Source organism: Asterias rubens, chromosome 12 (assembly GCF_902459465.1).
Source record: "Asterias rubens chromosome 12, eAstRub1.3, whole genome shotgun sequence".
In the NCBI taxonomy this organism is placed as follows: domain Eukaryota; kingdom Metazoa; phylum Echinodermata; class Asteroidea; order Forcipulatida; family Asteriidae; genus Asterias; species Asterias rubens.
The window spans coordinates 4,056,527-4,081,056 of record NC_047073.1 but is presented as its reverse complement, the minus strand read 5'-3'; the positions used below and the strand labels follow the sequence as shown (position 1 = coordinate 4,081,056).

General features: G+C 38.7%; 1 protein-coding gene across 2 annotated transcripts in view; it reads left to right on the top strand.

The window, feature by feature from the left end:
• Window positions 1-20,467, top strand: part of LOC117297387 (phosphatidylinositol 3-kinase regulatory subunit alpha-like) — a 38,334-nt gene extending 17,867 nt beyond the window's left edge. For both annotated transcript variants that reach the window (XM_033780386.1, XM_033780385.1), the window contains 13 exons: window positions 1,294-1,389; window positions 2,226-2,321; window positions 3,745-3,954; window positions 5,294-5,495; window positions 6,224-6,330; window positions 8,025-8,121; window positions 8,483-8,584; window positions 9,151-9,331; window positions 9,787-9,915; window positions 10,942-11,237; window positions 15,785-15,853; window positions 18,264-18,428; window positions 19,927-20,467. In XM_033780386.1, coding sequence (XP_033636277.1) covers window positions 1,294-1,389; window positions 2,226-2,321; window positions 3,745-3,954; window positions 5,294-5,495; window positions 6,224-6,330; window positions 8,025-8,121; window positions 8,483-8,584; window positions 9,151-9,331; window positions 9,787-9,915; window positions 10,942-11,237; window positions 15,785-15,853; window positions 18,264-18,428; window positions 19,927-20,146 — 1,970 coding nt within the window. In that variant the 3' untranslated portion in view covers window positions 20,147-20,467. The remainder of the gene's footprint in view (window positions 1-1,293; window positions 1,390-2,225; window positions 2,322-3,744; window positions 3,955-5,293; window positions 5,496-6,223; window positions 6,331-8,024; window positions 8,122-8,482; window positions 8,585-9,150; window positions 9,332-9,786; window positions 9,916-10,941; window positions 11,238-15,784; window positions 15,854-18,263; window positions 18,429-19,926) is intronic.
• The last annotated feature ends 4,063 nt before the right edge of the window (window positions 20,468-24,530 follow it).

Sequence of the window (24,530 nt, the reverse complement as noted above, 5' to 3'; positions counted from 1 at the left end):
ATCTGTGGACATTGTGTTTTGTGTAAGGACAAAGTACATAGACCCTTTAACTCCTGTGAAACATACGCTGCGAAAACAGTCGGGTGACAACAAAATGTTTTCGCATCCCCAGGAAGTATGAACCGGGCTTTAGTCAGCAGACTTTGGTTCCGGGACGCGGTTCAATTTCATGGAGCTGCTTCAGCACAACAATTAGTTGAAGTGCATACAAATTGCGTTCACCAGAAATAGGTTACGAGCCAAAATACCTGCTTGGTTTTGCTAACGAAGGTTCAAATCTGTAGAGCCTGCTCAACCACGGAATTTATCCATCTGTAGAACCTTTTTGTTTTACCAGAAAAAGTATTATGTAATGTTGGTGACAGACTCCAAGCTTGTTTTTGCCAAAATACTTTTGTGTGCAGTTTGTGCTGTATGAAGTTTGGCAAAACAATTGTTTGTAAATGAAAATGTTTTACCAGCCAAAAACACTAAATATTGCTTAAAGTTTTTCAGCTAAGCAAAAATTAGCAGGATACCAAACACCCGATTCTAATTTTGGTAATCCTGGCTGTTAACCTTAATCTGGGTCAAATTCCACTGCAGTAGAAATGTCACATAAAAATAGTTAGCTAAGCAAAAAAACAGCAGAATACCAGTTGCAGATGTGACATATGCCATGTTATTTTGGCTGATAACCTTATTCTGGTAAGCATAAGTTTTCTTGTGCTTATTTATTTTTCCTGTTTACACGCAGCCCCATAAAATTGTGTCCATCAATGAACCGTGTCGCTTGAAGCAAAAAAAAAACAAAAAACATTGGTCTAATGCCATTTGATTGCAGCAGACTTCCTTGTTTTCCAACTTCTATTTGGTAAATTTGTTGAAAAGCTGCCAGGGCTCGTTGCTTTTAAAGTTTTGTGGGTCAATGGTATTGGGTTTTTTGTTTAATACATGCACAAAATAACAAACCTGTGAAAATTTGAGCTCAATTGGTTGTTGAGGTTGCGAGATAATAATGGAAAAAAAAACTTGAGAATGTGAATAGTATTAAGTATAAAGACATGAGAGAGGAGTGTTGGGCCTATGTGGTTTTATTTTTTATTAGCCTTTATAAGACATGCATGGTGAGATAAGGTTCAACTTTTAATTTTTTTACTTAAATCCGTCTCCCCGAAAGTGACTATATTATGTACAACATATACGTTCAACATAAATTTGTATACCGCCTTCCATCGAGAACACAGCGGTTTCTGATGAAATAATCAAGAGCATTGTGTACTGAATTATTGTGTGCTTAATTTTCTTTCACAGCATGTCGGTTGATATGTCACAAAAGCTGTGCTGCAGTTGGACTTGCCAAGTGTGAATCAAGCCACTTCATGTCAAGACAACAAATCTTCCATAACGGTAATAATCAGGACAGATTTTTTGTATCATTAATACATAGAGTTATATATAAGAACTAGAGGGCGCACGGGTGATGCTTCGTGCACAAACGCGACGGGACCTAAAGGAGACGCGCGCGCCATTATGTACGCGCGTTGAATATGAAACACACGTTGGAGTTTATGTTTATTAAACGCTACGCGATGCCGTTTTGTTTAACTTACAAAATGGCCGCACAAACACACGCTGTGGGATGCCAGTTTTGTACACTTAGAAAAAGGCCGCCTGCGTGCATGCCGGGGCACGTATATAGGCCAGTGCGCCCTCTAGTTCTTATATATAACTCTATGCAATAATAAGACCCACATAGTGTTTTGAAGACTGGGCCCAATTTAATGGCTCTGCTTACTGTCGAATTCAGCGCTTGCGATCGCCATTGTTCGCTTACAGTAAACCCTAGCTGTGTAATGAGGAATGCTTAGCATACTTCTAAAGTAATGTGGCCTGTGCATGTGCAGAAATCCTTTGCAACCTGTGAATCAAAGTGTGTTGAATCAGTTTTCAACTAGTGGTTTAAACTCGCCGAGGCCTGGTTCTTGATACCTCGACTTTGTCTCGGTAAAATTATCAGGAAACGGGCCTTGTTGGGATTAAACCACTAGTTGAAAACATCTTCACCACACATTGATTCTCTTATTTATAGTTTCTTCTTAAATCATCCTAACTCTGAACTCCTATCTCTGAATTTTTTTTTTTACAGAAGATAAATTTGGGGGTAATTTAAGGGACCCTGAGTCTGGATTTCTTGTAAAGAATACTGTCGTCCATTTCTGATTACTTTCTGTTTCTGTTCTCAGGGAATATTTTCGGAGTGGAGCTATCGGAGCAGTTTACATTGTCACAGCCTGCTCCACCATTTATCATCAAATGCATCGAAGCTATCGAACACCATGGTAAGTCAATGGTTCTTTTTTAACCCTCCTACTTTCAGTAATGTTTGCCACTAAGCACGCAAGGTATTGTACCCCCCCCCCCCTAATTTTTTTATATTTTATATTTATAAATACATATAATTTGAACAGAAAATAAAAGAGAAAAACCAGATTAAACAGAAGCAAAAATCAATTTTGTTGAAATTACAAACAAGGTGTTGGAACTGGGTTTTTTATTCTATCAGTTTTACAACAAAACTCTGGGAGAAGAGTTTTGCAATTAACTTTAATTTTTAGGTTTGTGGCAACTTTATGAATTGTGATTGCAATCTATAAGCAGGGTTCTCCCATGGAGTTATAGATAATAACTAGAGGGCGCACTGGTGATGCTGCTTGCACAAACGCAAGGGACCGCAAGGGGACACGCGTGCCGTAGTGTACGCGCGTTGAATATGAAGTGCACTTTGGAGTTGTACGCTATGCATTGCTGTTTTGTCAACTTACAAGATGGCCGCAAAACACACGCTTTGCGATGCTGTTTTGTCAACTTAGAAAATAGCCACATGGGCGCATGCCGGGCCGCGTATATAGGCCAGTGCACCCTCTAATTCTTTACCATAGCTCTATGGGTTCTCTTCATGATTTTTTTGTTTAAAGGAACAAGTTGCCTTGGATCGGACGAGTTGGTCTATATAAAGCATTTGTAACCGTTTGTTATAAAATGAATATGGATAGAAAGGTGCTGTAAAAGTAGAATACAATGATCCACACAAATTTGCCTCGAAATTGCGTGGTTTTCCTTTTACTCTGCAAACTAACAGGGTTGGCCAATTATGGGAGTCAGAAATTTGACTCTCATAAATGGCCGACCGTGTTAGTCGACGAGGTAAAAGGAAAACCATGCATTTTCAAGTCATGTTTGTGTGGATCATTGTATTCTACTTTTACAGCACCTTTCTACCTATGTGCATTTTACAACAAACGCTTTTCAAAGACCATCTCGACCAATCCAAGGCAACGTGTTCCTTTAAACTGTGGGGCATTCTGGACCCAAATTTTGTTTGGGTAGAAGGACACCGAATAGACACAAGGTCTTCAAGGTCTTCTGAATGTTTTCTACTTGGTGTTTATGTTGTTTTTGTAATTTTTTACAATAATGAATGTAAACACGCCAATTTAAGTCTTTTCAACTTCTGTCGTGTATTTGTGTGATATTTTTAATAAACCTTAAAGAATTGAATTGAATTGAATTGAATTAGTTTTAAAAGACCTACTGTGTAATCTGGAGCATTCTATATTGGGGGGTTTTTCTGTTGATAGTTATTTTTTGTTTTTGTGTGTATCCGCCGAAATTTGCTTGTATCAGGCGCGACTCGCTTGTATTGACCCGAGATACTAGTTTGTGCATAGGGAGAACCCTGACAAGTTATTTTGTTTGTTATAGGTTTGGAGATTCAAGGCCTTTACCGTCTACCGTGTACTATGTTGGAGATTAATGAACTGAAGAGTCGGTTTGCCTTGAAGTTAGACAGCGTCGATCTGAATGGGATCAGTAATGTCCACTGCATCACAGGATTAGTTAAGCATTATTTGAGAATGCTACCTAATCCAGTTATAGAGTACGAGATGTACAACGACTTTATGTGTGCCAATGGTAAGTTGATTTAAAGGCAGTGGACACTATTGGTAATTACTCAAATAATTATTGGCATAAAACCTTACTTGGTGACGAGTAATAGGGAGAGGTTGATGGTATAAAACATTGTGAGAAACGGCTTCCTCTGAAGTGCCATAGTTTTAGAGAAAGACGTAATTTTCCACAAATTTGATTTCAAGACCTCAGATTTAGAACTTGAGGTCTCGAAATCAACCATCTAAACGCACACAACTTCGTGTGACAAGGGTGTTTTTATTTCTTTCATTATTATCTCGCAAGTTTGATGACCGATTGAGCTCAAATTTTCACAGGTTTGTTATTTTATGTTTATGTTGAGATACGCCAACTGTGAAGGCTAGTCTTTGACAATTACTAATAGTGTCCACTGCCTTTGACCTTAACCCACAGATATACCCTGCTGGAAACACCCTTAAAGGCACTGGACATTATTGGTAATTGTCAAAGACCAGTCTTCTTACTTGGTGTATCTCAACATATGCATAACATAACAAACCTATAAAAGTTTGAGCTCAATTGGTCATCAAAGTTGTGAGATAATTATGAAAGATGGAACACCCTTGTTTCAAAATCTAATTCTGAAGTCTCAAAATCAAAATCAAGGAAAATTACTTCTTTCTTGAAAACTGCGTTACATCAGAGGGAGCAGTTTCTCATAATGTTTTATACTATCAACAGCTCCCCATTACTCGTTACCAAGTAAGGTTTTATGCATTATTTTTAGTAATAATTACCAATAGTGTCCGTTGCCTTTAACCCACAGGTATGCCCTGCTGGAACACTTATAAGGGTGTCATTGCCAAGTGGAACAATATACTATCTCACGTTAGATCACTGGACACTGTGACATCATTCAAAAACAACATAAAAGCTCACATGTTTCCAGTTGACCTGTAAAATGTATTTGTTTTTCACTGCCTCTTGTTGCTGAGCGCCATGATTTAGATGGAGTGGCGCTATAGAAATCCTGTTATTATTATTATTATTATTATATAGGTTATCACACAAGCGCGAGTGGAATACGGAAAAATATAGCGCTTCTGCGTCCCATATCCAACGAGGCCGAAGGCTGAGTTGGATATGGGACGCAGACACGCTGTATTTTCCGTATTTCCACGAGCGCGCGTGTGATAACGTATTTGTCTTCAAGCAAACTTGGCGCGTGACATAGAACACACAATACGCATGGTAGTGATATTAGCCGTGCAATGTAGGTTTTTATCACCACTCCCATCTGAGAATCTGATTGGAGGATTAGCGCGTACTTGAAGATAATTATTATTATTATAACTTCACACTTTGTTATGTCAATCCACAGCTATCTACGACGAGCCCAAAAGATTGACCAAGCTGTTAGAGTGTGTATCTAAGATGCAGTATCACCACCGGTGTACACTGTCGTACATCATGGCTCATCTATGTCGGATCTGTCAGCTCAACACGGCCAATAACATCTTCCCCAAGCATCTAGCCTCAGTGTTCTGTCACTCGTTACTACAACCTCCACATGATAAAATCATGTAAGCTTTTTAATGTATCTGTTATTAAAGCAGCGAAAAAAAGTTCTGTTTTTTTTTAAGATCAATATCATAAAAACAATTAAAGGCAGTGGACACTATTGGTAATTGTCAAAGACTAGCCTTCACAGTTGGTGTATCTCAACATATGCATAAAATAACAAACCTGTGAGAATTTGAGCTCAATCGGTTGTCAAAGTTGCGAGATAGTAATGAAAGGAAAAAACACCCTTGTCACACGAAGTTGTGTGCGTTTAGATGGTTGATTTCGAGACCTCAAGTTCTAAATCTGAGGTCTCGAAATCAAATTCGTGGAAAATTACTTCTTTCTCAAAAACTATGGCATTTCAGAGGGAGCCGTTTCTCACAATGTTTTATACCATCAACCTCTCCCCATTATTCGTCACCAAGAAAGATTTTATGCTAATAATTATTTTGAGTAATTACCAATAGTGTCCACTGCCTTTAAGATAAAACCATAAAGTAACACCCCATTATTATTGGGCTTCATGCTCCCATGTTTTTCTGCTTTGCCCTCAGAGTTTTTTTTTCTTTTTCTCAACAGCCTATCTCATACTTTGACATAAGTATACCTTTGGTTTTTGGAAATATTCCATTGTTTTAATCCTGTTTGAATATAAACAGATTAATTAAAATGTAATAAAAGTAACCTGTCAAAGTTTCATTTCAAAAGGTGAGCAAGTCATGAATATTAATGACCTTCTCCTCAGGCATGTGATCCACAATATGGAAGCTCATAAGCGACTTCTAGTGACATTGATAGAGCAGAATGAGTACTGGGGTGTTCAGCAGCGACCGCCCATCATTAATCAGTCAGGTAAAGATAAACAGCTGTACTAAGTATAGGACTTATTAAAGACCCTGGGGTCGACTTCACAAAGAGTTAGGACTAGTCCTAGGAGATATACAAATCGCATGGATAGTCCTAAGTTAGGACGAGTAACTGGTCCTAACTCGAGATAAGACTAGTCCTAACTCTTTGTGAAATCCACCCCTGGACACTATTGGTAATTGTCAAAGACTAGTCTTCTCACTTGGTTTATCTCAAAATGTGCATAAAATGATAAACCTGTGAAAATTTGAGCTAAATTGGTTGTCGAAGTTGCGAGATAATAATGAAAGAAAAAAACACCCTTGTCATACGAAGTTGTGTGCTTGTATTATAGACATGATAGATGGTTGATTTCGAGTCCTCAAATTCGAAACCTGAGGTCTCGAAATCAATTCGTGGAAAATTACTTCTTTCTTCGAAAACTACATCACTTTAGAGGGAGCCGATTTTCGCAATGTTTTATACTATCAACCTCTCCCTATTACTTGCTACCAAATAAGGTTTTATGCTAATAATTATTTTGAGTAATTACCAATAGTGTCCACTGCTTTTAATGAAGATTTGTTCTTTATTGGCATTTCACTCAAATTGAAAAATGTGCCTTTAATTTTGTATTACTCTGAGTTGTTTTTGGAACTGTTCGATTGTCTTTAAAGGTATGTGAATAGGTAACCAAAATGTGAAAATTTCATTTCAAAATGTGGTCATGTTTTTGAGATATCGCCGGAAGAAAAATCTGGGAAACACTATTGAGAGGTAACGTTTCTCAGATGCAAATGTTTTGGGGTAAAATCTGATACATTTTTAGATAACCGCATTTTTTATGCAAGTCGCCTGACACACAAGGCCTGAAAGTCACTTCAAGGTGTGGGCTACAATTATTTTATCCAGAGGCCGTTGCCACCTACTCCTAGGGCTGAAACAGGGTTACCCCCTTTCACAGTCCATATGAATATAGGCTTGGGTATCATCAGTCCGGAGCCTGGCTTGTAGAGCAGAAAGCACTACCTCCCCAATTGTATGTAGCAAGTGTCACAACCGGGATTCAAACCCAAACCCTGCTGATCAAACACCAAGCCGGAATCCGGTGCTCTTAACCGCTCGGCCATGACACTGCCACTGCATTACTTACAAGTGAAATGTTTCTCAAAGTGATTTATACTATCGAAAGCTGCTGTAGGCTTCTAACCTTTTATTGGCATTAATTTTAAGAGTTACATGTAGTATACAACTATTGACTGCTTCAAGTGCTGTGGTGAAACCTCCGACTCCCGAGGTGATCCGTGGAGCTTTCTATTTTCCTGAGTAAAAGCACGAGTAAAAGCAGTAAATATTTCTTTTATAACATCCCAACAGACTATTTATCATCCTCGTACACGTGACGTTCGTACGCGCGTTTCAGATGCACAACTGATTGGGTTCGAGATGGGTAAAAAGACATCTGGGTACTGCATGCCGTGTAACGATGCACTGTCACACGGCTGCCGTTTCTAGTAAAACTAAGACATATCATGTGACATGATCTAAACCAATGAAAAGGTAGAATATTTGTAAGGGGTGTTATTTCTTTTATAATATCAAATGTAAACTTTCCCTTTACTCATTCTAGGCATGTTGTAGCTTTTTTCTGCAGTTAGGGCGATTCATGTTACTTTTAATTTGTTGTCATGTTGTTGTAGATGTCCCACCTGTACCCCCGAGACCTTCTCAACCTTCGCTCTCATCTGAACCACGGACCATTGAAGAAGCGGAATGGTACTGGGGAGACATCTCAAGGTAATGGCCCAGGTGGGATTTCGAACCCATGGCATTTGCAATTCTAGAGCAAAGCTCAATTTCATGTCACAGGCAAAGTTTCTGACTGGTATCCTGCTAAACTGTCCTTTGCTTTGTGCTACCTCTCCCCATTAGTTGTCACCAAGTAAGGTTTTATGCTAATAATTTTTTTGAGTAATTACCAATAGTGTCCACTGCCTTTAAGAATTGTCTTGGGTTCGAATCTCGCTCAATTCAATTTTCTTTGTCAAGCCCTAAGTTTTTCTATGGAATGGAGACTTTCAGAATTTTCTAGATTATTATGAATATTTTGACAACCAAGAGATAACTTTGGGTGTGTGTTCTTCCCTGGTTTGTACAGAGAGGACGTGAATGAAAAGATGAAAGACATGCCTGACGGGACGTTCTTAGTACGAGACGCTGCCAGTAACCCTCTGACGGGTGACTACACGCTGACCCTCAGGTAAGATTGCACAACAAATTATCTTGGTTTGAAATTAGGAAGGTGTCATTGCCGGGCGGTTAAGAGCATCAAACTCTACTGGCTAAGTCATCAGGGATTGGGTTCGAATCCCAGTCATAACACTTGTGTCCTTGAGTACGATGCTTTACTAACAAATGCTTTGAAGAACACTCAATTTTGGAGCTCCAAAAATTGAAACCCGTACCAATTTGCACTTAAAACCTTATAGTTCTGAGCAGACTATGTGTAGGTATCAAGGTTGTTGTAGACCATTCTTTTGCAACGCCAAAGTTTTACCAAAGGGAAGCCATAAATGCAAAGCAAAACCAGATAGCCACAGTTTGGGATAAGGTTACACAAATTTTCAGAAATAGTGTTGAATTTTTTTGGGAAACAAAGCTGCCAATTATGGAAAGAAAGTTTGCAGAATTGTTGAATTTGGTGACGACATCTGTTTACATGATTGATTGTTTTACTAACATCGGCCGGCCGTGCCAACCAGCACGGTTTGTCTTTATCAACAATTTAAAGGGACTAACGTGGAGTCATTTTGCTGTTGTTTACAGGAAGGGTGGCAGTAATAAACTAATCAAGATCTGCCACTCCAACGGACGCTATGGCTTCTCGGAACCACTCAGGTTTGTGTCCGTGGTAGAGTTGATTCAACACTACGGCCTCGTTCCCCTCTCACAGTACAACGCTAAGCTGGATATCAAGCTGACGCTACCGGTGTCCAAGAAAGATGCAGTGAGTTTTTATACTCTTTATAAAGTTATTATTATTTAGAAGTAGGGTGAGAAACTTTGCATGGTGGAAGTATAAAGCTCTGTTCATACTTCCTGCGAATGCTTTGTGCAAAGCGAATTTTCTTGCATCACAATTGGAAAAGTAGCGCGTATTCTTGGTCATCAAAAGTATGAGCTAGCTTTGACTAAGAGAGGTAAGAAAGTACCGAGTATACAAGCACTGATGTACGGGTAAAACACACATAATATTCATTGGACCTCAAGTTCTAAACTTGAGGTCGCGAAATCAAATTCGTGGAAAATTACTTCTTCTCGAAAACTACTCCACTTCAGAGGGAGCCGTTTCTCACAATGTTTTATACTACCAACCTCTCCCCATTACTCGTTACCAAGTAAGGTTTCGTGCTTAATGCCAAGTTTACATTTTTGAATACAATTGTCTGTTTATTCTTGTAGACAATACCAGACATGCCAGATGGAAATATTGACATGGTCATCAACAAACTGAAGGACAAGAATAGAGAGTATCTAGAAAAGACTCGGCAATACGATGAGCTGTATGAAGAATATAGTAAATCATTACAGGTAAGGAGTCAAATGGGATTTGAGGCATTGCATGGTGAGTTATCAATGTATGTTTGGTTTGTGGTGACTCATCATGTAAATAGCTACTTATGTTCTTTTAAGAACCTGTCTTGCTTTTATATATAACTACCTCGGAACAGATTTTGTACTGAACTTGGGACACTTCGCTAATACCGTGGAGTAGATTTTCCTATTTCGGGAGACTTCTCAGTTCTAAAAAGAACTGTCCTGCTTTTTAAAGCCATTGAACACTTTTGGTAAACAGTATTGTCCAAGGCCCACACTTTGTGTATCACAACTTCTATATAAAATCACAAACCTGTGAAAATTTACGCTCAATCGGTCATCGGAGTCGAGAGAAAATAACGGGAAAACCCACCCTTGTTTCCGCACGTTTCCTCGTGTCATGATATGTGTTCAAAATAAATTCGTAATTCTCGCTATCGAGAACTGATACTGTTTTAATATTTTCTCAAAAAGTAAAGCACTTCATGGAATAATATTTCAAGAGAAGTCTTTTACCATTACCTTCTGTAAACCCTGTAAGTTATTTGTAAATCTGTGAACTTTTTTTTTTTTTTTTCTGTACCAAAAGTGTATAATGGCTTTAACTACTGGCATTGTCTGGGCGAAAAGTACAAAATCGGCCGGGATTACTACTTTCACTCAGAGGATCGAGGGGACTTGCTAGTCATTATTAAACTTTATTGTTAACTTTGACACTAGTCGCAACTAATTATTAATTCCCAAGATGCATTGCAGCATATTGTTTGCCACAGGCGCAGCATAGTAAAACTCATGCTTAAAGGATTGAAGGATTGTGTCACTGTTGTCTGATTGTGTTTCATAAGTTAGCTATATTGTCGTGAATAGTCGTGAGCGACTTAAATTGGTTCACCAAACAGGAAGTGGCGACAATTTTTGTAGTAATCGTAGCGGCACGATTAACTGAGTAGTTGAATAACAGTAGTCACAACTCGGCTAAGCAATCAATAGTCGCTTACGTCTGGCACTCTTTCCCAACAGACCATCCAGCTGAAGCGTCAAGCCCTAGAGGCCTTCAACGAAACCGTCACGGTCTTCACGGAACAGCAGGAGCTCCACGAACGCTATCATAAAGACTGCCTCCCTCAGGAAAGAGAACAGCTGATGGAGAACTTTGCCCTGTTGCAGCAACGCCTGGGGGAGATCGTAGCGAGTCGGAAAGCCCTGGAGGAGGAGCTGAAAATGGAGGTGGATGCCAATCGGGAGAGGGATCGCACCATGAACAGCATCAAACCGCAGATTCTGGACTTGCGCAAGTTGAGGGATCAGTATGTCATGTAAGTTTTGTAGTCTTGGTATTCGTCTTTGATGCATTTGTTTGGTTGGTTGTCATGGATTAGTTGCCGTGGATTTGTTTATTAGAGAGTGAGAGTGGATGGGGAATGTGAGCTCAATGATGATGTGTTCTTTGTGTTGTAGAGTGTATGTGATTTCTAAGCTTAATAGCACTAATAACAAATTGTTACATACATGTAGCGCTTTTGACACCTGAAGGACTTCTCAAAGCGCTTCAAACATTTTTGTCCCCTGGTCACTTGGCCGTTTAATTAATTTCTTACACCATCTCAGCTCCCTGGGAAGTATACAGCCTGTGCAACAAATACGCGCTGCTATGCTAAATCAACCACAAGAACCATCTCTACCATTGTGTCTACCCTCACAGGTACCCATTTACCCGTGGTTGGAGAGATGCAATTAAAGTTAGGTGTCTTGCCCAGGGACACAAGTGTCACGACCGGGACTCGAACCCACACTCTACTGAACAGAAACACCAGAGCTTGAGTTCGGTACTCTTATCCGCTTGGCAACGACACGCTAGCTTAGATTGTCTCTAAGAAACTAAGAAAATATGATGGTCCTTTGATATGTTTGAGGATGTAATGTGAACAGTATCTGCCCCCATACCTGTCCCCTGCCCCCCCCCCCAAATCCCCATGACCTTCCTCGAATTAATCCCAATTCTAGGATTTTCTCAAAACATCCTTGAGCCTTCAGATTTTTTCTTGAATGAAGATTAGCAGGCACCTAAGGGAGACAGAAATAATCCACATTGTTTCCAAACCCGTTTTTTGGGGGATGCCTTTCTGGCGATGCATTGATTCTGTAAACCTCCTGAATTGTTGCATCTGAGAGGTCCTGGGTCTAGAATAAAAAGGGAACCCAGGCCAGAGAACAGGGCCAAGTTTCATGAAGCACAAACATTTGCTTAGCATGAAATTTTTGCCGATGATAAAAACAGGATTACCAACCAAATTTCCACATGATTTTCAGGATTTAAGCAATCAACAGAATAAATTTGGAAAATTGGAAATTTGGTTGGTAATCCTGTTTTCATCCAGGAAGAAATTTTCGTGCTTAGCAGCTCTATGAAATTGGGCCCGGCTGAATTTGTCCAATGATTTCCCTCCTTTGGCCTCAGTTATGGCGCTTTTTTGGACTTTGTAGGGTGCTTTTTGAGATTGTGAAATGTGATGTCATATGCTGAGGGGGCTATAAGCTGGATTGGGCCACCATAGCAACCTGGTCACCCAATCCAAGCACAAACGATGACTTGGCCTTTACTAAAGTGCGGTTTCTCACAATGAGTCATTGTTTCAAGGAATTCAAGTTTTAACAGGGGAAGAAAAATCACCCTGCAGTTATTCTCAGAACCAGTGAGCTATCCATGGTGTGGAAATCCACAATGACCTAAAAGCAGGACTGAACAATTTCAACTTGAGTAGTGTGATGCACTCAATTTCCAATAGAATGAGTTCCTGTGGAAAAAGTGGGGAAAATTACTCCAGCCTCATGTTAACTTGATGTCAAATTTTATTTGATGCCCTCTCTGAGCGAAATTTGAAACACGATGTCATCGACCATTAAAAAATAATGGGTCTGTAGATTCCAAACAGGGGTTTCCGTGCAAGTCATATTGTCAAATTCAATGCTGTTTTGATTGAATGTCATCAGACCTCAGGAATGAGTTGAAAGTTCCCGGTACAAAATTGTACACACTATATATTTGAAATGTGACGTCATTGAATTTTTAAAAGATTTTGACAACCAATTCACTTGAAGGGTATAAACACAGTGGTATTTTACACCATTTTTTATGTGAGGCTAGGAGACTTGTATTTTGTTCCCAATTTTTTATGAGGACTCTAGCTATTAGAAATGAGTGTATCAATGAAACTGAATTTGACCTTGGAGCTTTCCTTTTTAGTGTGCGTTCGTTCAGCTTCCCTGGGTCGACCCCGGTCTGCCCCGGTACGTTCAAATAGCTTTGACGGGGCTCACCCGGGTCAGCCCCCAGTGCCCTGCTTGTGGAAAGGGGTCACTTGGGGGTGACCCGAGGTGCATGACGTTACCACGAGAGGGCGAGTGTGATCGTTCGATTAGCTCTTGTCAGGGGCTCACCCGAGTGAGCACCGCTCGGTCGACCAAGGGAATCTAATCGAACGCCCCCTTAGTAAAAAATATGGAGGGGTCAGGGGATCAGACAGTGTTTAAATACAAAGAGTACAAACCAACTTAAAGGCAGTGGACACTATTGGTAATTACTCAAAATAATTATCATCATAAAACCTTTCTTGATTACGAGTAATGGGGAGAGGTTGATGGTATAAAACATTGTGAGAAACAGCTCCCTCTGAAGTGACGTAGTTTTCGAGAAAGAAATAATTTTCCACGAGTTTGATTTCGAGACCTCAAGTTTAGAATTTGAGGTCTCGAAATCAAGCATTAGAAGGCACACAACTTCGTTTGACAAGGGTGTTTTTTTCTTTAATTATTATCTCGCAACTTCGATGACCGATTGAGCTCAAATTTTCACAGGTTTGTTATTTTGTGCATATGTTGAGATACACCAACTGTGAAGACTAGTCTTTGACAATTACCAATAGTGTCCACTGTCTTTAAGTTTGCTACTTGTTGTTAGATTCATGGTGCTGCAGAGTAGAAATATTTTAGAGCCAACACTTATTCGATAGAGTGGCTTGGTAAAATTGAAATCAATATCTATGGCACTGTCTCAAATATTGAGAAGTACAACAAATTCCTGGATGAATTGATTTGCTAGAATGCTAAATGACTGAAGTCATCACAAAAGTTTGCATCTGTGGTAAGCTAAACAAAATTCCTTTTTTTAATGGTGCAATGACACTGCTGATCATTTTTTTCCTTCTGAAGTACATAGAAAATTTTCCATCCGTGGTATGCTTAAGAAATTCATTTTCAAATGGTGCAGTTACGCCACTGCTTATTGTGTTTTATGTCGACGACAAACGTTGGAGGCAAGTTTTAAACTTTTGTTACAAATGTAATTTCTGTTCAAACCAATCTGGTAAATGCTGATGTTGTCCAAGGGTTGCTTTTGGCTCTCTGCTCTACACCTTATATTGTTATAAGGGTTATTTTTAAACCAATCTACTTCAAGGACTTTCTGATATTGTCCACGATATCTCGAAGAGGTACATGTACAAAGGACCTAGGCAGATCGCCAACATCCCTCCCTCTCGTACTAATTCCAATCAGTAACAAAGACCTTGGTGTTTGTTAATGAGTCATGACATCTGTGGGAGCTCGTCGTGATTCACTGCCAATACTGTCATATTGTGTCATGCGTTTGTCACGACACGGCAATCCTTAAAACCAGTGTGCCGGTCACTCGAGTGAACCACTCGGGGGAGTTTGATGGTGTGTACGGTAATTGTGCTGTCTGTGTGTGAAGCATGTGGATTCTTAGCCTTGTGTGGTTATGAAAACGTGGTCAGTGAGCGTCTCGTTCTTTCATCTTCTGACGGATGAAAATGCAGCAACACTTTGTATCATACTCCAGTTATCTACAAGGCACAAGGTTAGGATGGTAGTCTACCAAAGTCACTGCCCAAAGTTAACATTATTGTATCATTAAAGTTTGTTGTTATAAGTGGCTTCAACTGTCATATCAGTGATATAAGTCGATATATCAGTGATATAAGATGATATACCAGTGATATAAGATGATATATCAGTGAATAAGATGATATATCAGTGATATAAGATGATATATCAATGATATAACATCATATAACATCATATTTTAGTGATATAACAAAAGGTCCAGTTTGGATCGAAAGCTTTGGCCATCTACCCTACTTTATATTTGATATTGTCAGTGATATAACAGCATCTGTGGTATAACATGATTTATCTGTGGTATAACATGATATGTCTGTGGTATAACATGATTTATCTGTGGTATAACATGATTTATCTATGGTATAACATGATTTATCTGTGGTATAACATGATATATCTGTGGTATAACATGATTTATCTGTGGTATAACATGATTTATCTATGGTATAACATGATTTATCTATGGTATAACATGATTTATCTGTGGTATAACATGATATATCTGTGGTATAACATGATTTATCTGTGGTATAACATGATTTATCTGTGGTACATGTATAACATGATCTATCTGTGGTATAACATGATTTATCTGTGGTATAACATTAAGTATCTGTGGTATAACATGAAATATCATTCTTGAGCCTGGTGCATAATTCACACCAATTGCAAAGTTTAAGCAAATTTGTTGCCGTCACAATTAAAAAACAAATCGTAAATTAATATTTTGCGTCAGACAAAATTGCCTTCGCATTCATGTTCTTATGAAACCCGGCTCAACTCTAGTCAGTCCAGGAGTTTCTGGAAATTTCCAACACAACTCATTCAGCTGATTTATGTTTTTTCGTTTGTCTGAACTAAAGTTGTACATTTTGCTTTATTTTTTTCACCGTGGAATTGCAAACATTAAGTTTATCGAGACCTATACGTTTACTTATCCCAGGTGGCTAGGCACTCAAGGTGTGAAACAAGACAAGATTAATGCCTGGCTTAGCATGGAGAATCTAGACAAGTAAGTACCACCATAAATCACCTCACAATCACAACCCATCTTAGTATTAGGTTTTACAAAGTCAAAATCACCTGCACTTACATTGTGTGCCTTCACAGTTTTGTATACTAACAAAGCAAGGCACATAGACACAGCGAATTCTACTTCATTTATTTTTCTTTTTCTTCTTTCGTATGCAAACGAAAAAACAATATTTCTGAAAATTTCTATTGCTGTCCTTTGTTTCATCAGGTACAGAATAAAAGAAACTTGGATTTAGCGACTGCCAAAATGGAACAGTGAGCAAAAAAAAAGTCCATCAATATATTCTGTATATCAACATTAATCATAACTGTTGCAAAACTAAAACCAAATTGCACCCCCTCTAAACCACAGGTTTTGTTTCAAACATTTGTTCATTGCACCCCATTTGCAATATCCACGTTTATGTGTATTCAAAATATGACAATTGTTGGATAACACAACTTACGTTGAAAATACTTTCAGCGCATGATTCAAAATAATCATGTTTTTTCTTTCTTTGTCTTTATGCTGTACTAATAGATCACATGAGCTTACTTCTTTTTGCAAGAAGAGGCTTGGTATAAAAAAAGAATCAGCAGTTCACAAGTAATTCAAATGACTGACTTTCATACTTTGTTGTACAACAAGATCAGCGAATAAGTTTGATTAGTGGCAGTGTCATGGCCGAGCGGTTAAGAGCACCGGATTCAAGCACTGGTGTTTGATCAGCAGGGTGTGGGTTCGGATCCCGGTCGTGACACATGCTTTATAAAATTGGGGAGGTAGTGCTTTCTGCTCTACCGGCCAGGCTTCGAATTGATGATACCCAAGCCTACATTCGTATGGAATGTGAAAGGGGTAACCCTGTTTCAGCCCTAGGAGTAGGTGGCAACGGCCGCTGGAAAATATAATTGTAGCCCACACCTTGAAGTGGCCTTCAGGCCTTGTGTGTCAGGCGACTTGCATTAAAAAAAAAATAAAAAAACTCATGTGTTCAACTTGATCTTGGCTTCTGACTGGAACCCCCCCCCCCCCCAAAAAAAAAAAAAAAAACCCAAATATATTGACAAAATAGGGATAATGCCAACATTACGGCTAGATAGCTCAGTTGGTTGAGCACTGGCACATTAACGCGGGATGTAGCAGGTTCATTTCCCACTCTATTCATTTATACTTTGTTCGGCCTAATCTTGTTACATTGGCATTTGTGGTTCCACGAATTTGTCAACTTTGGTTTTAACTTGTGCCTGCATCCGGCTGCTTGTTTTAACGCAACTCGGCATATATAGCACAAAACAAAATTTATTTTACATAGCTTTTATTGTCATTTAAGTACATTTTGGAAGGGAAAAAAAAGTGAACTAACAAGAGTTAAATTCAAGTCCAGGCTTGGAAATTTGTTCTTGCATAAGCAAGGTCACGGGTTACAAAGAAAGGTTTGACTGTCTTCAAATGACTTAAAAGTTCAGCTCTCCGTGACCCTTGCGTTCTGCAATTCCAGGCCTGAAGAATAGTTGTTTCAAAACCAACATTGTTTGAACATTTATTGCAAACAAAAACAAACTTTTATGAGCAAACATTGAATGTGCACATTTAACATTATTTTGTTTATATAGTAGCACTCTTAACAGGTAATGGCTAGTTTGTTTGAACGATCTTCCCATCACGGGAACTCAGCAAATTCCCACAAGGGGATATAAACACCAAGCTGGCAACGGCCAATTTCTCTCATGCAATCATTGGTTTAAGGTCAATGATTATGCATTGCTCAAATCAAACAATCGTGATTCGAACCCACAACCTTGTGATTGCAAGTCCTGCAGTCTAACCACTGGACCACAGTGGAAGATCTTCACAAAAGAAGACACCAAAGCATGGCACTGTTTCAAGAAAAGATAAAAAAATGTACCAAGCCTGAAATATACACTTGCGCACACACCCGATGCCAGTGATTGTAAATTCCGGTCTTTGTAAAATAAAATCTAGTCCAGTAAACGACTTGAGCTACAAGCCCTGCTGCGATCTTATTAAATTTTATCCCAAAATCGTGCTCTGGCTCTGAAAGCGCTTTGTACTTCAGTGTCGTTATATGAAAGAAAAGTTGAAAAAAGTTCTTTCTTGTTTAAATTTATAAAATAAATTCAGGTAAATGCTTTGATGGACAGGGGTAGATTTCACAAAGAGTTAGGACTAGTCCTAACTTAGGACTAGTCCTAGGAGATATACAAATTGCATGGATAGTCCTAAGTTAGGACGAGTAACTGGTCCTAACTCGAGATAAGACTAGTCCTAACTCTTTGTGAAATCCACCCCTGGCCCCATCAAAATTTGAGCCCTGCCCTCTGAAAGCGCTTTCTGCATCAGTGTCGTTATTTTAAGGATTTTCTCTGGGGTTTTTTTTTTGCAGTGAGTCTTCGACAGATTCAGACTCCTTACCTCACCATAATGAGAGTCTATGGCTCTCTCCAACGGTAACAAGAGCTGAAGCTGAGGCCCTACTGTGGGGTAAGGCTAAGGGAACATTCCTCATCCGGCAAACACGGCAAGGGATCGACTGGGCTTGCTCTATTGTGTAAGTAACACATCTTGGTTCTTAGGAACGTTTCTGAATCCGTCTGAAATCTTTATGCTGATCCAAAACCCTCACTTTTTGTCTCGTTAACTCTTTGTTACCCCCTTGCCCTTTTTTCTGTGCGCTTTCTGACTCTCTCCCTCTATTCATGTATTTTACACTTCGCTGCTTATGTTACACTTATTTCGGGTGACATGGTTGGCTTGTGCGTAAAGCGCTCGCCTCTCACCAAGGTGACCTCGGTTAGATTCCCAGCCGGGGCCATATCTGAGTTGAGTTGTGCGTTGGTTCTCTGCTGTGCCACAAGGGTTTTCCAGACCATCTGGTTTTCCTCTCTCGGGGAACAAAATCAAACACTTTCGATTTTGGCTGTGCTCCGTGGTCATAATGGGTTGATGTGGCTGGCAGCCAAAGGTGCCCTTGCATGCTAGCTTCTCGAACACGTTGTAGCCGCGTCCTTCGCAATTCAGCTCGTAGGTGCGAGTAAAGATGATTAGCCTCCCTCCCCCCTCTCAATTGTTGTGTTGTCATTGAGTCTGTGAGAAAGATCACCACCAGACCACCAGTGTTGAATCAAGAATTTTAATGTGCTTTTGGGTTGTTCTTGCAATTAGTTAATTTTAAAATAACAACATATTTATATTATATCTTTATTATTTTATTTTTTTACGAACTATTTTTACTTGTAAATGTACTTTTTCGGCCTGCTTGGCCGCCAGTGCAGTTAATAAATAAACCATAATATTTCAATGTCGTATTTCCACCATGCAAAGTTTCAAATCCTACTTATCCTAATCATGTTAGAAAAAGGATGTTCATTCATTCAAACTTATATTTATTTCCATACTTCATGAAAACAGTACAAAGTAATGTTTTCAATTAATATGTTGCTATTTTCTTTGTGTCTTGCATTGCAAAAGGAAATGATAAAGTGACGTGGCCGAGCGGTTAAGAGCACCAAATTCAACTCTGGTGTTTCTGATAAAGCAGAGTGTGGGTTCGAATCCCCAGCCGTGACACTTGTGTCCTTAAGCAAGACACTTAACCATTGCTTCGTCCTTCGGATGGGACGTTAAGCTGTCGGTCCAATGTGTTATGTAACGCATGTAAAAGAACCCAGTGCACTTATCGAAAAGAGAAGGTGTGCGCCCCGGTGTTCCTGGTCCGATTGGCAGCAAATTGCGCCACAGCACCTTGTGAAGCATTACATGGTGCTATCAGAATTAGGTCTCATAATTCAAACATAGTCCCACATCTTGCAGGAAATACTGTATGTTACAGCGCCAGGAGCGTCACTGGGTGACGGACATGTGCGCTATATACATGTAAGAAGCCACAATTATTATTATAAAGTCTGCTGTAGTAAATTTGTCTTTGTACATTAAACAAAAATAAAGTACTGTAATAGTAAAATAACTTTTGCCAGTAGCTTAGAGAACACAAAAAAGAACAAGGATATAACAGTTTATATGTTACTTTTTTTTATTGTGTTTTGCAGTGCAAAAGCAAACGGTGAAGTCAGACACTGTAAGATCAACCACACGCAGACTGGCTATGGGTTTGCGGAACCGTACAATCTGTATAGCTCCCTCAAGGAACTGGTGCTAGCCTACCAGCAGAATCCATTAACACAACACAACGAGGAGCTGGATACCACACTAGCCTATCCAGTCTACGGGCCTCAACCGCCGCCGGATATGTCTTTGAAATTGTTATAACTGTGAGGATTTATTATTAATTAATTATAGAAATGTATTTTGAAAGGATGTCTTATTTTGAAGGAATGCTTGGGAACAAGAGTGCATTTCTGTCGGGAGAAATTTTAAAGAAATTTATTACTAATTAACAGGCAGCTTGTAGTCTTCGAGCTAAACTGGAAGATTGTACGAGACGTCTGTACTAGTTTGTGGGAGGTCTTGCGTTCCAGTGTAGTTGGTGCCATTATTGGATTTCTGGGTGCTATATGGTCGTTAATTGCAATTTCATATTTTTAATAACCAAAAGGGCGTTAAAGGCACTGGACACTTTTGGTAATTACTCAAAATAAGCTTCAAAAACTTACTTGGTAACAAGCAATGGAGAGCTGTTGATAGTATAAAATTTTGTGAGAAACGGCTCCCTCTGAAGTAACGTAGATTTTGAGAATGGAGAAATTTCTCACTTAAACATTTGAATTGAATTCAAGACCTCAGGTGAGGTCTCTAATTCAAAGTATCTGAAAGCACCCAACTTGTGTGACAAGGGTGTTCTTTCTTCCGTTTTTCTCTTGCAACTTTGATGACCAATTGAGTCCAAATTTTTACAGATTTGCTATTTTATACATATGTTGAGATACATACACCAAGTGAGAAGACTGGTCTTTGACAATTACCAAAGGTGTCCAGTGTCTTTAATGTCTTTCTTAGAAACTGAATGTTTCTTTTTTGCAAAACAATGACACTTCGGAGAACACTCTTGGTCAATACACTCCATTTTACCAGGAGCTCAAAAAGTTGCAAAAGCAATTTTATGAAATCCGTACAAAGTGCACTGATGACCTTATAGTCCTTAGCCGACGAATTAAAAGTACAATCAAATCAAAATTAAACATAGTTCATCCCTAAATCAGTAGAATAAATATCATTTAAAAAAACTGTGGTTTTGTTTGTGTTAACTTTTCTAACCTTTGTGCATTCCAAGACAAGCATTATGTATATTATTCCATATTTTGTTATTTGAAAGCTTAGATTGTATGATACTAAAAATTATAGTCAAACTGTATAAATCTATTTTTCTTGCAATGCTTGGGGTCTGTGTTTGGTAAAGTTATGTGTATATTGCAGTTTATGCGAGACAAAGTCTGTTTTAGGAAATGAGAGACGGTACAGTGCGGTGAGAACACCAGCGGCGTATCGTTTTTAAAATTGAAATATTTTTGTTTTAAGTTAAGAGGGGAATATACCTACAGAGTGTTAACAAGTTGTGGCTTAAAATGCAGTGGTAATTACAGTTAGTCATTCTTTTCATTTATGTTAAAATGAGATACACAAGCCAATCAGGATCCTATTTCATAGAGCTGCTTATTAAATCACAAAAGGTAGCTAAGCACTGAACAGTTTTGCTTAGCACAGTAAGGTTACTGACAAAAATACCATGTTAAATATGCAGTGTGCAACTGGTATTGTACTCATTTTTGCTCATTTGCTAAAGCAATCGCACAACATCGGTAAACAGTATTGTCCAAAGGCCCACACTTCGTGTATCACAACTTATATATAAATAACAAACCTGTGAAAATTTAGGCTCAATCGGTCATTGGAGTCGGGGTCGGAGTCATTGGAGTATACATTATACATACATCACCTTTTGTCAAAGGTTTCCGGCTTTTGCAAATGGGGACTGCGTGTCAAAAAAACAGCCCATCTTGAAGTCCCCGTAAACTGATGTAAATGGAGTTAGGGTTTATTGAAATTTTTTATTTTTGTAAAATGTAGGTGTAAAATTATGATTTCTTTATGTTTTGATGTTGAAAATGATCTTAGTTGTTCTGGTGGTGGGCCCTATGTGGCTGCAGTGTTTGATTCTGCGTATGTTCTGCATATATTCTGCAGATCAACCAGTTTTTTGCCAGATTAGCAGACTTATGCTGCAGACTTATTCTGCAGATCGGCAGACTTACTCTGCAGACTAGCAAACTTATTCTGCAGATAAGCAGACTTTTACTGCAGACAGGCAGACTTATTCTGCGGACTAGCAGACTTTTTCTGCAGACTGGCAGACTTACTCTGCAGACTGGCAGACTTACTCTGCAGACTGGCAGACTTACTCTGCAGACTGGCAGACTTACTCTGCAGACTGGCAGACTTACTCTGCAGACTGGCAGACTTACTCTGCAGACTGGCAGACTTACTCTGCAGACTGGCAGACTTACTCTGCAGACGGGCAGACTTACTCTGCAGACTGGCAGACTTACTCTGCAGACTGGCAGACTTACTCTGCAGACTGGCAGACCTATTCGGCAGATTTACAGACCATTGATGCAGATTAGCTGACTTATGATGCAGATCAGCAGTTCTGTGTATCGGCAGATTAATTCTGCAGATTAGCAGACTTATTCTGCAGATGACCAGACTTTTTTTTCGGGTAGTTGTTTCCCTTTCTCAATGTTAGCTAAATGCTATGCAATTTCTTATTTACTTAGCGATTCATTGGGGGTTTCATAAGTTCTGTTGAGAAGTACATGTACCACATGCAAGAATTGTTTACAAAAATGAAGGCAGTTTAAAAAACAAAATTATGAATTGTCTCATTCGCCAACAAAATATTGAACCACAGAGCAAGAAGGTAAATTGAGACAATATAAATAATCGTCTTGTTATTTATTTTATACATTGAGGCTGTTGTGAATACATACATTTGTGGATTTTATAAGCAATGGTTTCACATCAAGCTTTAAAGGCAGTGGACACTATTGGTAATTACTCAAAATAACTATTAGCATAAAACCTTACTTGAAGTAATGGAGAGCTGTTGATAGTATAATACATAGTGAGAAACAGCTCCCTCTGAAGTAATGTAGTTTTCAAGAAAGAAGTAATTTTCCATGAGTTCGATTTCGAGACCTCAGAATTAGATTTTGAGGTCTCGAAATCAAGCATCTGAAAGCACACAACTTCGTGCGACAAGGGTGTTTTTTCTTTCATTATTATCTCACAACTTCGACGACCAGTTGAGCTCAAACTTTCACTGGTTTGATATTTTGTGCATATTTTGAGATACACTCAGTGAGAAGACTGGTCTTTGACAATTACCAATAGTGTCCAGTGTCTTTAAGACAAATTTTGTTCAAACATTCTGAGAGTGTATCAATGTTTTGATAACTTTCTTAAACATTTTATAAAGGCATGGATATTTGTAAGGAACTAGGGTCGTAGAAAGTGTACTCGTTTAAAGTTTGGACTGCATAAACAAAGAAAGAGTTTAAAGTTAAAAACACCCAAACACTGTTTATCTTAATCATTACAATTACCAATTACATTGATGCTCTATGTCAGGTGACTACCATCAGCCAATCACAAGAATGCCCATCCTTGGTATAGAATTGAATAATGCCCTTTGTCATGTTTGGTCAGAAAGTAACTAATAATTAGAAAATCAACGTTTTGTCAAAAATGGAGATCAGCAGTTTGGTTTTTTACGCATATTTATTCAAAATGAATTGGGACTTAAAAGTAAATTAAATTTGTTTTTATTTTCATTAAAAAAAAATAAAAAAGTAGTACCAAGTAATCATAATTTTCTTGGGGAAAAAATATTTTCTGAAAAAAATAGTATAGATATTACACTCCTTAGAATCACGAAAAATAATAACTGGAATCCTAAATTAGGGAAGCAACTTTTCAGCCAATTTTCCTCGTTTTTTGGTGACTCAATTGTGTCATTGAAAATTTAAAAACACATTGACTTTCTTTGGTGTTCATGCACTTTCTTCGGTTTGTTTTAGAACAAACTGCAGTTAAGACAATACATGGTGAGGTATCAATGTACATGTATATTTGGCTTGTGGTAAGACTATGTATGTGTTAATCTACTTTGCTGTGTACATTTTGTTCTTTGGTAACTAGGACCCAATTTCATAGAGCTGCTAAGCACAACAATTTGCTTAGCATTAAAATTTTTGCCTTGATGAAAACAGAAATACCAACCAAATTTCCAAGTGATATTCAGGATAAGCAAACAACAGCTAAATACCTGTAACAAGCAATATACAACAAATGGAATTTTGGTTGGTAATCCTTTTTTTTTTATCAAGGAAGAAATTTCATGCTAAGCAAATTTTTGTGCTAAGCAGCTCTATAAAATTGGGCCCTGGGGTCGATTTCACAAAGAGTTAGGACTAGTCCTAACTTAGGACTAGTCCTAGGAGATATACAAATTGCATGGATAGTCCTAAGTTAGGACGAGTAACCGGTCCTAACTCGAGATAAGACTAGTCCTAACTCTTGATGAAATCCACCCCCTTGTCTTGCCAGAGCAAGATAGTTGAAACATTGAGACCAATTAAGAACTCACTCCGCAGCAGTGAAGTTAATTAAGAGAAGTCCACTCAATCCACTAAGCAAA